Source organism: Mesoplodon densirostris, chromosome X, assembly GCF_025265405.1.
Source record: "Mesoplodon densirostris isolate mMesDen1 chromosome X, mMesDen1 primary haplotype, whole genome shotgun sequence".
NCBI classification, from domain to species: Eukaryota; Metazoa; Chordata; class Mammalia; order Artiodactyla; family Ziphiidae; genus Mesoplodon; species Mesoplodon densirostris.
In genome coordinates, this window is record NC_082681.1 from 19,178,781 (window position 1) to 19,191,444 (window position 12,664).

At 43.7% G+C, this 12,664-nt stretch overlaps 1 protein-coding gene across 8 annotated transcripts in view; it reads right to left on the reverse strand.

The window, feature by feature from the left end:
* Window positions 1-7,145, reverse strand: part of INTS6L (integrator complex subunit 6 like) — a 51,717-nt gene extending 44,572 nt beyond the window's left edge. For 7 of the 8 annotated variants that reach the window (XM_060087133.1, XM_060087132.1, XM_060087129.1 and 4 more), the window contains exons 1-2: window positions 6,683-7,145; window positions 6,465-6,542 (exon numbers count right to left, since the gene is read on the reverse strand). In XM_060087133.1, the coding sequence (XP_059943116.1) occupies window positions 6,465-6,542; window positions 6,683-6,793 (189 nt within the window). In that variant the 5' untranslated portion in view covers window positions 6,794-7,145. The remainder of the gene's footprint in view (window positions 1-6,464; window positions 6,543-6,682) is intronic. The other variant, XM_060087126.1, reaches the window with a different exon arrangement.
* Window positions 7,146-12,664: the final 5,519 nt, after the last annotated feature.

The window sequence follows — 12,664 nt, forward strand, 5'->3', positions numbered from 1 at the left end:
GGTCATATCACCACAATGGTGGTAAAAGTCAGACCAATGGCTGCCTTCAGGGGAGGAAGGGATTACAGGAAGAAGCAAGAAGCATTTTCTGGGTTAAGTTCTAGACAGAGGGTTAAGGGATCATAGTGGAAGTTGTTACACTATTTGGAGTAGGGGTGGGCAGAGGGGCAGGATGACTTTTGAGAACGTTGAATGAAGAGGTGAGGCATGTTAGGCCAACCAGTGTGTCCCAGGCAGAGGGAACAACATATGCAATGGCACAGAAGCAAGAGGCAGAGTGAGTCTGGAGAAGTGACTCTGAAGAGTGTGGGGAGACACTGTTGGCAAAACCAGCTTAAGGAGTTTGGATTTTATTCTGAAATATAATGGGGAGTCCCTGAAGAATTTTTAATAGGGGAATGACTTTTGAATTTACTTTAAGAATCAGCAATCTAGTGGCGATGAGGGTGAAGAATCAGTGGCAAGCAAGACCAGAAGGAGGGAGACCAACTGAGTGGCTGCTGAAACAATGGTCCAGATGAAAGTTGAAACAAGGGAGGAGCAAATAAGAATGAATGGATACAGACAGGTTTAGGATACAGAACAGACAGGACTCCATAATTGTCTCAGCACTCCCTAGTCATCTCCCGGCTGGTACTTAATGTGAAAGTAGCACTAACTCCCTTGACCAGGCATCTAGTCTTCTACCCCAAAATCTCCCCTTTTCTTTCTTTTTTTTTTAACAGAAATATTTTATTCGCTGCAAAACAAAACAACAAACAAAGTGCAGATAAACGTAGTAGTATACACATGACCGATGGAGGGTTCTCTGTATAAGCTTTCACTAAAGTTCTAATTCCTCCTTCGACTCTTATATAAAGAAAAAGAGCTATCAGGCAGGGTACCTCATTTTTAAAATTCTTTCCAGTAAATTATATTTAATTCACAGGTTGGATAGAAGTCTGGAAGCATGTACTTTTTATGTATGTATGCATGTATGTTTAATTGATATATAACATTGTATTCGTTTCAGGTGTTCAACATAATGATTTGATATTTGTATATAGTGCAAAATGATCACCACAGAAAAGCTAGTTAATATCCACTGTCACACAAAATTACAACATTTTTTCTTTTTTCTTATGAGAACTTTTAAGATCTACTCTCTTAGCAGCTTTCAAATATACAACACAGCAGTGTTAACTATGGTCACCATGCTGTACATTACATCCCATGACTTATTTATTTTATACCTGGAAGTTTGTACCTTTTGCCACCCTTCACCCACTTTGCCCACCCTCCACCCCCTGCCTCTGGCAACCACCAATCTGTTCTCTGTATCTATGAGCTTGTTTTGTTTTTGTTTTTGTTTTGTTTTGTTTTAGATTCCACATTTAAGTGAGATCACGTGGTATTTGTCTTTCTCTGTCTGACTTATTTCCCTTGACATAATGCCCTCAAGGTCCATCCGTGTTGGCACAAATAGCAAGATTTCCTTCCTTTTTTATGGCTGAATAATATTCCATTGTATGTATATATCACATTTTCTTTATTCATACATCAGTGGATATTTAGGTTGTTTTCATACATTGGTTATTATAAATAAGCTGCAATGAACACGGGGGTACATATATCTTTTCAAGTTAATGCTTTCATTTTCTTCAGATAAGTACCCAGAAGTGGAGTTGCTGGATCATACGTTAGTTCTATCTTTAATTTTTTGAGGAACCTCCATACTGTTTTCCATAGTGGCTGCACCAATTTACATTCCCACCAACAGTGGAGGAGGGTTCCCTTTTCTCCATATCCTTTCCAACACTTGTTACCTGTGTTTTTGTTAATAGCTATTCTAACAGGCCTGTGGTGATATTATTGTGGTTTTATTTACATTTCCCTGATGATTAGTGATGTTAAGCATCTTTTCATGTACCTGCTGTCCATCTGTATATCTTCCTTGAAAAATGTCTATTCACATTCTCTGCCCATTTTTTAATCAGATTGTTTAGTTTTTTTGCTACTGAGTTATATGAGTTCTTTACATATTTTGGATGTTAACACCTTATCAGGTATATAATTTGACAAGATTTTCTCCCATTCAGCAGGTTGCCTTTTCATTTTGTTGATGATTTCTTTCCCCCTTTTTCATTTCAAAATAACTGTCATCACACGCTTCAAATGGCCAATGAGGAAGATGAAAAGGAAGCAAGATCAGGGGAGGAACAACTAATTATAAAAGTCAATGCCCCACTTTTGTGGCATTTTGAGTTTTCAATGCACCTTCCATTGCCTCCGGTTGTTCTCACCGGCCACGTTGCCACTGTTTCACCCACAACCACTTCCTTAGCTTCCAACCACAATGAAGGGCTCCCCTAAAAGTCACTCCTTTTCCAAATAAGCCCCATAAAATATACTCATGGGCATATGAAAAAGTTAAGCCTTAGTTAAAAATACCACTAAATGCTTGGAACACAGATCATTTAAAGAACATAGGTTTACTTCTTAGATCTGTAAGCCAAAATACTGCCTTTTGCTGATACATTTTAACGAAGGCACACAGATACCAGTAAGCAAGGCTGGCTACAGGATGTGAAAAAGCAACGCTCAAGGGAAAATTGCACTTTTTCAAATGCTCTCTGTTTCAAATTACAGACTTGGGATATTTCTTTGAAACAACTCTCCCTATTTATTAAAAAAAAAGTCTGTACATGATTTATACATGTGTTTCAGCTATTTCTAGAAAAATGACTCAGTTTTATGTTTAGAAAAAAAGCATTTCCTTCAATAAAAAAGAAATCACTTTAAGAAAGTAGCTTCAAACATCAAACCATTTTGAATACTTATTATCTACTCCAGTCTCACGGCTCACTTTCTTCTTGGTGCCCTCAATTTGCTCAGAGTTAGTAGTAGCGACAAGCTTACCTCTGCTATTCACTGAATAAAAGGAAATTATGACTCATAGCAAAACAAAACATACAAGACAGCAGAACCTCAGCCAAAACTATTAAGAACTATTATACCAAAAAAAGAAAAAGAAAAAAATAAAACCCACCCCACTTCTTAAAACCATGTAGTAGTCTTATAAGGATACACTGGAAATTTAAAAATATTAAAAGGCTTCATCCCAGCTGTGTACACTAAAGATACCATTGTATAAATGTAGTGTTAACATTTGTGACACTACGTATAAAACCTGTCTACAAAGCAACACTTGAAACAGATGTAGCACAAAATACTTGCATTTCATGTGCTTTTTATATGGTTCCCCAAATCAGACTTAATTCCGTCCATGCCCAGCTGACTGCAAGTAACAGGTATGACTAATTTTAAAAGAGCACATAGCCATGTCCTAAGGGGTATGCAGTAAGAAGCTACTAAGTCCTGGGTGAAATATTATATTCACATGCTCAACAGTATACTTTAGTGAAGAATTCCAGTCACAGTAACTTTTCACAACAAGATTTATTGTCAGAGCCTGTAAGTGGATATACTGGGAATAGTTCCACGCCTATTAGGAAAAAAACCTTCCAACCAAATGCACAACTCACGCCTGTTACACCACCAGCAGAACTGAATCTTCTACTAGGAAAAAAAAAATCGCTTTTGCAGTGTTTAGAGTTGGATATAACCAAGACCTGAGAAATAAGTAGGCAGTTACTTTGACAAGAGATAAACAATGGCCCTCCAACTGTAGAGAAATTCAAAAATACACTTCACATTATTCTGCAGAAAGACAAGTTAACAAATAAAACCCTATCTAACATCACTTTGCTGAAAGGACCTCAGGCTCCTAGCATAGAGTGCAGTTTTAAGTAGCAACTAAGATGCCTGCTGACAGTCAAATAAAGACCTATTTGATAATCGGTGTGACAGAAAACAGACATTTATGGCTCCCAGCTATTAGCAAGTGAAAGATTAGACTAAATTTTAAGAAAAATTCACCAAATGTTCTAAAATTTCAGACCTTCCAAAATGGCTAGATCCTAAAAGCAAAAGAACAAATAGTTACCACATGCTGAGGGGAGGGATGGGGGTGGGCATCAGGGAGTGACTGAAAGGGACTCACAGAAAGAAAATGCTACCAAAATATGGCATGTCATTAGAAATTCAGGTATAGACAGCAAAATGACAAGAACATCGTTAAGATCATTAACCATTCCCTAGCACATGTAGTTATCATGTAAGATTAAAATGAAAAAAACCTGAATAACTTTAGAGACGCCTAAAGACTAAAGAAGATAACTCATGATTAGCAATTGAAAGTATCATACCAAGTATCTTCCCATACCTGCCCTGCATAAGAAGAGAAAGAGCAAAGTCAACCTGGAAGAAAGTTTTTTACTTTAGGAAAAAATGTAGTGTAGAAGATGGCAAGATAAAAAGAGCTGACAGATGAAATTTCCACTAAAAACAAAATTCAACTTTTCCCCTCTGTTCACAGAACTATCTGGAGCCTCTAAAATACCATGGATACGTTACATAGCCACTAAAAATTTTAAGTATGAAGACTATGTGGCAACCGGGAATAATTCATAGGACAAAATAGGTGGAAAAGGCAGAACTCAAAGTAATATGTACACTATGGTTACAATGCTAGGTAAAAAGCTGTAATGATGGTTGTTAAGAAGGGGGCCAGACTTTTTCTTTTCCAAAGATTCTGTAAATATTGCCCTAAAAGTTTTATAGATCAAAAATCATGTTTAAACTATGAGTCTTGGCATTCAGGAAAGTGTTAAATAAGTTATTCCTTTCAAGACAAAAAAAGGCACACTGCCGTGTAGTTTATCCTTTTAACTACTTCAAATTAAGGAGGATTTCAAATGGCCACACTACAAACGGTGGGTTCTTATCTGTATTAGTACTCAAAGGGTGTAGACTTTCATACTTAGGATGGACAAACATCTGCTTTTCTATGTGGAAAAAATGGTCACACCCTTGTAGGAAACTGACATGTTTAAAAAGCTTATGGCATTCTTAAAGATGTCTACTTGCTCCATGTTTCTAAATAGATAAATCAAAAACGGAAAACAAAGCATCAAAACCAGACCGGTTTTCAGGGGAACCTACTAATCAAACTGTTAACCGAAGCTACGAGTCACAAAAGTAAAGCCTCTCTGGTTTTATTTCTGAAGGAACGCTCTCTATAGCCAACTATTCAGTTTGGTAGGTTCCATTCTTTCAAACACCTCACTCGGCTAAAACGGATTACAACACATCCAGTGCCTCCCCGACCCTGTTAAGAGAATTCTGAGAAAAAGAGGGTATCTAGCGAAAGACATCAAGGATTATGGTGATGTATTTAAAAATGTTCAATATGCAAGCAGGACTCTTATGCAGGTTGTTTTAATAGTCTGAGTTCTATTTTATCGGGCCACTGCAGGCAAAGCAGTTCTTTATCTCCTCACCATTAGGACAAGGGTAGGGAGGTGAAGTGCTCCCTACTTCTCTCCTGTAGGTCAGATCCCTGTGGATCGAGTCATCGCATTTGACTATTGTAACCGCGCTCAGAGTCCTCCCCTTCCTTCCTTTCTTTTCCATGGACAAATCCCTACGTGACGAACACAAACCTAATTTATGATGTCAATAGGTAGGCCAGGTCCCTAAAAAGCTCTGTCCCCGCGGGTTCAGACTCTGCATCTCCCCGCCCCACCCTGTCGCGGCTTGGGTGGAATCGCCAATGAAACACTAACAGTAGCTAAGGTAACAGAGCCGGGCTTAACCGGACCGATGCCGGAGAAGTGAAAAGAGTTTCTCCGGGCCTGGGGGTTGGGAGGCTGGCTCCGCGGACTGATTTTCCATTGGGGGGGGGGGTGGGTTAGAGACCACAGAAGCGCAAAAGCAGTAGTCCAATCTTTGAAGGCCGGCGGCCGGCTCTGCCACGCTCTCAGCAGGAAGGGGAGGGGAGCGGGAGGAAGAGGGGGAGGAGAAGCGGCGAAGGAAGGGAGGAGGTGGGTAAGGAGGGGCCGGGGGCGGAGCCAGGGCTCCAGGAAAACCCGCGCGCGAACCCGCAGCACCTCGGGGCGGAGTCGCCGGCTCCGTCCGGCCCCTCGGCCTCCACCGCGCGCGGTGCGCCCTGAAGGGGCGGGCCCGCCCGCAGCCTCCCTCCGGGTCTCGGGCCCTCCTTCCCCTCTCCTCCCTCCCCTCCCTCCTTTCCATCTCAGCAGCGCCCTCGGTCTCCCTCTCCGGCTCATACAAAAGCAAAATGTCCGCCATCTTCCGAGGCGGCTGCGCTCTTCGCCGCCACCGGCCCGGCTCTCCTGCGCTTTCTCCCCGGGGCCGCCCTTCCCCCGGCCCCCTCCCCGACCCCCAGCGCCGCGGCTCCTCGGAAGCCGCAGAGGCTCCACTCACCCCCGCCCTCGCCCCCACCTCGCCCCGCCCGCCCCGCCGGGCGACGCAGGACCGCCTCGGGCGGGGGCAGGGGGGCTCAGCTGCTCAGGCAGACCGGCTCCCGCTTCCCGCCCGGCCCACCCCCTGGATGGCCCCTTTACCTTGATGCAGTACGGGGGTTCGTCGTAGGTGACCAGCATGTACCTGTCTCCGCGGCTGGCCGGGTCCCGGGCGCGCAGCTGCGGGACGAGGGATGACGGAGGGGGCCGCGAAGGGAAGGGGGGAGGAGGGGGCGATACCAACGTTACAGAAGCACCTAAATCCACCACCACCCCATCCCTAGGGAACTCTCCCCATCTCTCCCCTCCCCTCCCTTTACCTTCAAGAATAACTCCACAGCGCCTTTGGCAATGTCCAAATAGGAGGTGCCCAGGTCAGTGCGCTGGTTCATAGAGGCGGACGTGTCTATGAGGAACAGCAGGATGGGCATCTTCCCCCGCACCCCTGGCTCCGGTCCCCACTCTCCTGGCCCTCTTGCCCTCACTGCCGCGTACTGCCACCCGAACCCTCAACTCTCGCAGAGCCAGGGTGCAGGGAGCAAGAGTAAGAGGGGGAGACGGGATGGGACAGATGGAACTGCTCCTGGCCTCCTCTTTCTGCAGCCCCACCTCTTCTCCCTCCAAGGGAACTTGAAAGTGTGAGCGTGTGTAGCCCTCGGGGCCCTCCCCCTTCCTCTCTTCTGCCACCACTACTGCCGCCGCCGCCGCTGCCGCCGCAGGGACTATTGCCCAAGCATCGGTCCAAGCTCACTGAAGCGCTCGCCCCACACTGAGAGCTGTCTCTGTTCACCGACACACAACTTCTGTCCGCTCACCTACCATGGGCACCATGTGACCAGAACCCACGCCATTGGCTGCCAATTATATGTTATTTGCATATTCATTAGATGACAGGGCAAGGGGAGGGACTTGGGCGAACCCTGGGAGTTGAAGTTTGAACCCAGGCAGGGGGTAAGGGGAAATGTTAAGGACCCTCCTGTAAAGGGCTTGGAAGCTGTTAGGATACTTAGGGTGGTTTGGATGGACTTTTCTCTTGCTCTTCAAAGATGATAATTCGAAAGGAAGAGTGAATTTGAGCAACAGTTGTGCAGAGGTACAGAAACAGATGCTTGGACAGGCTGTACAGAAGACGCTTTGCTAACTGCAGTCGATCAATCCTGCCAGTGGCTAAGGCCAAAACATTTCAGAAGCAGCAAACTTCTTTCCTGGCAAGACCTACTTGCATTCCTTCAGATCGCTCCCCACGCTTGATCAGTGTTTGTAAGTCGGTCACTGGCCTTGCATTCAGCGTATATCTACTGAGAAAGGAAACTAAAACTTAAACACAGTTACCTAAACTGGCCTTTTGTGTGCACAAGCTTCTTCAGTTTCATTGAGCACTTTGAAGTATTGCCTTGCCTGTGATAATTCCACCGACTGTTGTGTCTGCGCAGCCTTTACACATGGAACATTTGCCATCCTGGATTCTGATTCATCTCACATTTATTGAGCACCTATGAAGTGTCAGCCACCCACGTTAGTCTCATTTAGGCTTTGAAATAATTGTGGTAGGTGGCATTATGTTCAACTTTCAGTAAAGGAAAGTGCATCTCAGGGAGATGACAACATTGAGGGATGTTCTCAGGTCTGGCTCTATGGAGAGTCTCAATGAGTGGCCAACCACGCTTGGCTGACTGCTTCATGTAACTCGAATTTTAAATATGGAAGTGTGTATTCCCAGCAGTATGCTGTGCACAGCGTGGAATCCTGAACTTCAGTGAGTTTACAACTTCATTTGATATGTTCCTTGTAATATATATAAAATCCATATTCAATAACATTTTCATAAAAATAAGATTTCAGAAGAGGCCATATAGCAATGTATGAATCAGGGACAAACAAGTGATGCAAATAAAAAGTGCAATGGGGGAATTTCCTGGCGGTCCAGTGGTTAGGAGTCCATGCTCTCACTGCCGAGGGCCCAGGTTCGATCCCTGGTCAGGGAACTAAAACCCCACAAGCCGCGTGGTGTGGCAAAAAAAAAAAATTCAGTGGAAGCATGCTCCAGTGGTCTCGAAGTTCAGAAGGTTTCCTAGATGAGGCACTTAGCAGGAAGGGAGGGATTCTGGATTGAAAGGAATGATGGGGACAAAAATTCAGCCAGAGATACTAACATGCATAGCACAATTCAGACCCATCTGGTATACAGCTGGTGGGAATTAATGGGGAAATAAGGATGAAAAAGACACATTTGTTATCTCACAGTTGCCATGAGTCAGGGGTCTGGGCATGGTGTAGCTGGATTCTCTGCTCAGTCTCACAAGACCGCAATCAAGGTGTCAGCCAGGCTGTGTTTTCATCTGGAGGTGTGACTGGGAGAGAATCAGATTCCAAGGTGAAGCTGAATCCTGAATGGATGTTGGCAGAATTCATTTCCTTGTGGCTGTCTGCTTGGTGGAGGCCACCCTCGGGTCCACCTGCACTTACCTCCCTCCCATAGGTTGTTCACAGTATGATTGTTTGCTTCTTCAGGGCCAGCAGGAAAATCACTCACTGCAGTCTTCTAAGATGGAGCCTTATATGATGTAACTTAATCATGAGAGTGCCATCCGTCACCTTCGCCATATTCTATTGACTAAAAGCAAGTCACAGGTCTTACCCACACTCATTCAAGGAGAGAAGATTACACAGGACATAACATCATGCAGGGGAGATCATGGGGACCATCTAAGAATTCTGCCTCGCATTAGGTGGGGATGAGATTATTACCTGGAAACAAACTTTGCCTCATTCACAGTTTTTGTTGAAGTCAACTCCAAGTCATAATATAGCACTTTCAGCCCACTGGATCACATGCATGGAGTTGATTGCTTGTTTAGACTATTCTTTGGTGAAGAAATACAAGATTTCCTATTAGGAGCTATATATATACACAACCATATATGTGTGAACTGGGGCATATCACAGTCCTTATTTATATACTTAAATATATATAAACAAACATATATATTTATTTATATAATAAATATAATCAAGATATTTAACTATAAACATATAAATAAATATTTATGTATTATGTATATGATATATTATAAATGTATATGGACTGTGATATGCCCCAGTTCACAGTGTTTATTTATTTCTTTGTTTGTTTGTTTATTTCTTTGAAGTATAGTTGATTTACAATGCTGTGTTCATTTCTGCTGTACAGCAAAGTGACTCAATTATACATATAAATGTTCATTTTCCTACTCTTTTCCATAATGGCTTATCCCAGGATACTGAATATAGTTCCCTGTGCTATACAGTAGGACCTTGTTGTTTATCCATTCTATGTGTAATAGTTTCCATCTACTAACCCCAAACTCCCAGTCCATCCCTCTCCCATCCCCCCTCCCCCCTTTGGCAACCACAAGTCTGTTCTCTATGTCTTCACAGACAGTATTTTAAGATGACATTTAAAAATCTTCTTTACAATTTTCCCCTAACTTTTTACAATGAGTGTGCTTTGCTTTTATAATCAGGAAAGAGGTTATGTTAAAAATTACAAAGTATCCCAAATACAAATTACAAATTTACCAAAAAAAAAACCCTCCAAGGTGAATACCATTGAAACAGTGTTCCAAAAAATGCTAAGGAAGCACAAATAGTCTTAGTCACCCAGTGCTCCAGTGGGACAACATCCATGTCTTCATTATAAACTACAAAAGTGACAATATACAAAAAATAACCGGGGGGGAGGGGTAAATTGGGAGATTGGGATTGACATATACACACTAGTATATATAAAATAGATAACTAATAAGAACCTACTGTATAGCACAGGGAACTCAATACTCTATAATGGCCTATATGGGGAAAGAATCTAAAAAAGACTAGATATATGTATATGTATGACTGATTCACTTTGTTGTACACCTGAAACGAACACAGCATGGTAAATCAACTATACCCCAATAAAAAAAATAACCATCTGGCGGATTTACGAGTTTATTCAGATTAAACCAAATTCTAAGCCCTTAGCCTGAAGCCTCTCTTCTTCACTTCCTAGGGGAAAGTAAACCCTGCATTATGCTGGGGTGGGTATTTTTATTGCGTTTCTTTGACACACACCAACACTAAGACCCCCAGAGCCCTTTCTACATCTTTCTCTGCTACAGAATATCAGCGCTGCCCCCCTTGTTATAGGTTGACTTGTGCTTTGGCTTCGCTGCTGTTGGAACGTAAACTCCTGGAGAGCAGGCTGAGCCTATAACCAATGCCTGGTGCCAAGTACCAGCTCAATCAATGGTTGTTGAAAAGAAACAGTTGCATGTGCTGTGGCTGCCCTTCTTTCATCATCTTCCCAGGTGCCCCTTTCCCCGGGGTGCCCGGCCCTGCCTGTCACCCCACCCCAGCAGCTCCCTGTCCCTGTGGATGCAGGGTCTTTGGGATTTGGGGCCCAGTAGGCCTCTTCAGACCAAGCCCTGGAGCTGACCCCCCCCCACCGGGCAGAACCCCTACAGCTTCCAACTTTCAGGCCCACGTTCGCTGCCACCTCTGGCCAGTTAACAGAATCCTTTTTTCGCCACAGCTCTATGACCTACACCAATGTCCCTGTCTTCTTTTTGGTTTTCTCCTGCTTTTTTGAACTCCTGAACTTTTGAAAATAGTTTCCTCTTTTATCTTCATGTCTCTACTCTTTTTTTTTTTTTTGCTTTTCTTCCACTCGTAGCCTCTAAATCAATTCACTTTAATACTTCACCATAGCCCCTCATTCCAGGCCTTTCTATTGTACCTCATGTCTGAGGTTACCAGACATCTCTCAGGAAAGAATTCCTATCAAGCACTGCTCTCCTGGCCTTCATTCTCTTCACAACAAATGTTAGCATGCTTTGTGCATGTTTCCATTTCATGTGGCTGGCCTTGGGGCCGTCCACCACCACACAGCAGACTCTCTGCTTTGGTGAGGGCTGGTTTGATTTCTCACTCGCCAAAGATTCATTACCTCTTGCCTTTAAGCAGGCCCTAACCACCGCATCTTGACAAAAAGACCTTACTTAACCTGATCTCTACCCCGTCCCAAATTCCAAATTCCACCATCTACTCCCTACTCAAGGCCATGCAATCTGGTTTCTCTCCCTAGCACTCTTTGGAAACTACTCTGAGGTCCCAGGGGCCAGCTCCTGGCCAAATCCAATGGTCTGTTCTATATTTTCCTTTGTCGACTGTAGAGCCATTTGTCACTTGCCTTTCTGAGCTTCTCCTGCCCCCGCCACCTTGCCTTTCATCACCTGCCACTTGTCCTGGAAGCTTCCTTACCCCTTGGACTATTTGCTTTCAACTTCTCTGACTGCTAAAGTTAATCTCTGTCTCAGTCTGTGGCTACCGCTTTTCCTCCCACTGGTCCCACAAAGGACTGTGTTATTTCCACAATCTTTATTCATTTAGCCATTCTTTCTTTTATTCAAACATTCCTTGGGTGGACCTTCTATATGACAGGCAATGAGAATATATTGGTGAACAAGGGACACAACACGTTATAACAGTTAAGAACTTGGATTTGGGGGTTCAAATCCCAGCTCTGCCGTTTACTAGCTATGTGAACTTGGGCAAGTTACTTAACTCTGCCTCAGCTTCATCATCTGTATAATGGCAATAACAATAGTACCTCACAGGATTGTTATGAGGATTAAATGAATTAATATTTATAGAGTTTACAGAAGTGCTTAGCACAGAGTTATCTCTATGTAAGCATTAAATAAAAGAATAAATATAGTCTGTGGCCTCATACATTACATTCTAGTGGGGAAAATAATCAAAAGTGTAGATGCAATGTTTTATTAAGTGTTATGAGAGAGGAAATGCATAGTGCTCTGGGAGCAGTGGAAAGAACGTATATTCTAGAAGGGCTGGAGAGGTCAGGAGGACATACAGAGAAGGTTTCCTGAAGGATATGACTTGCAGGAAATGTAGGAAGTAGACTGGTGAAGGAGGGCTCGTGGAGGTAAGGAATGGGGCAGGCGAGGAGGGAGAATGTTCTAGGCAGGCAATGGTGGGGTGGTCAGATGGTGAGAGACATTGAAAAAAAACCAATGGAAAAAAGAAAGTTCTGTTTTGCTAGAGTGTAGGGGAGCAGGGTTGGGGGGGAGTAGGATGAGGAGAGAGGTGGCTAGAGATGAGCTTGTGGGGGTGAGAGGAATCAGGTCATGTAAGGCCTACTAGGCCCTGCTGAGGAGTTGGGATTTTATCCGGCAATGTGGAAACTGTGGATCCACTCGCTGACACAGGCGACAAAGGAAGAGATGCATATTTGGAGCGGGGGCGGGTGGTTCATTCAACAA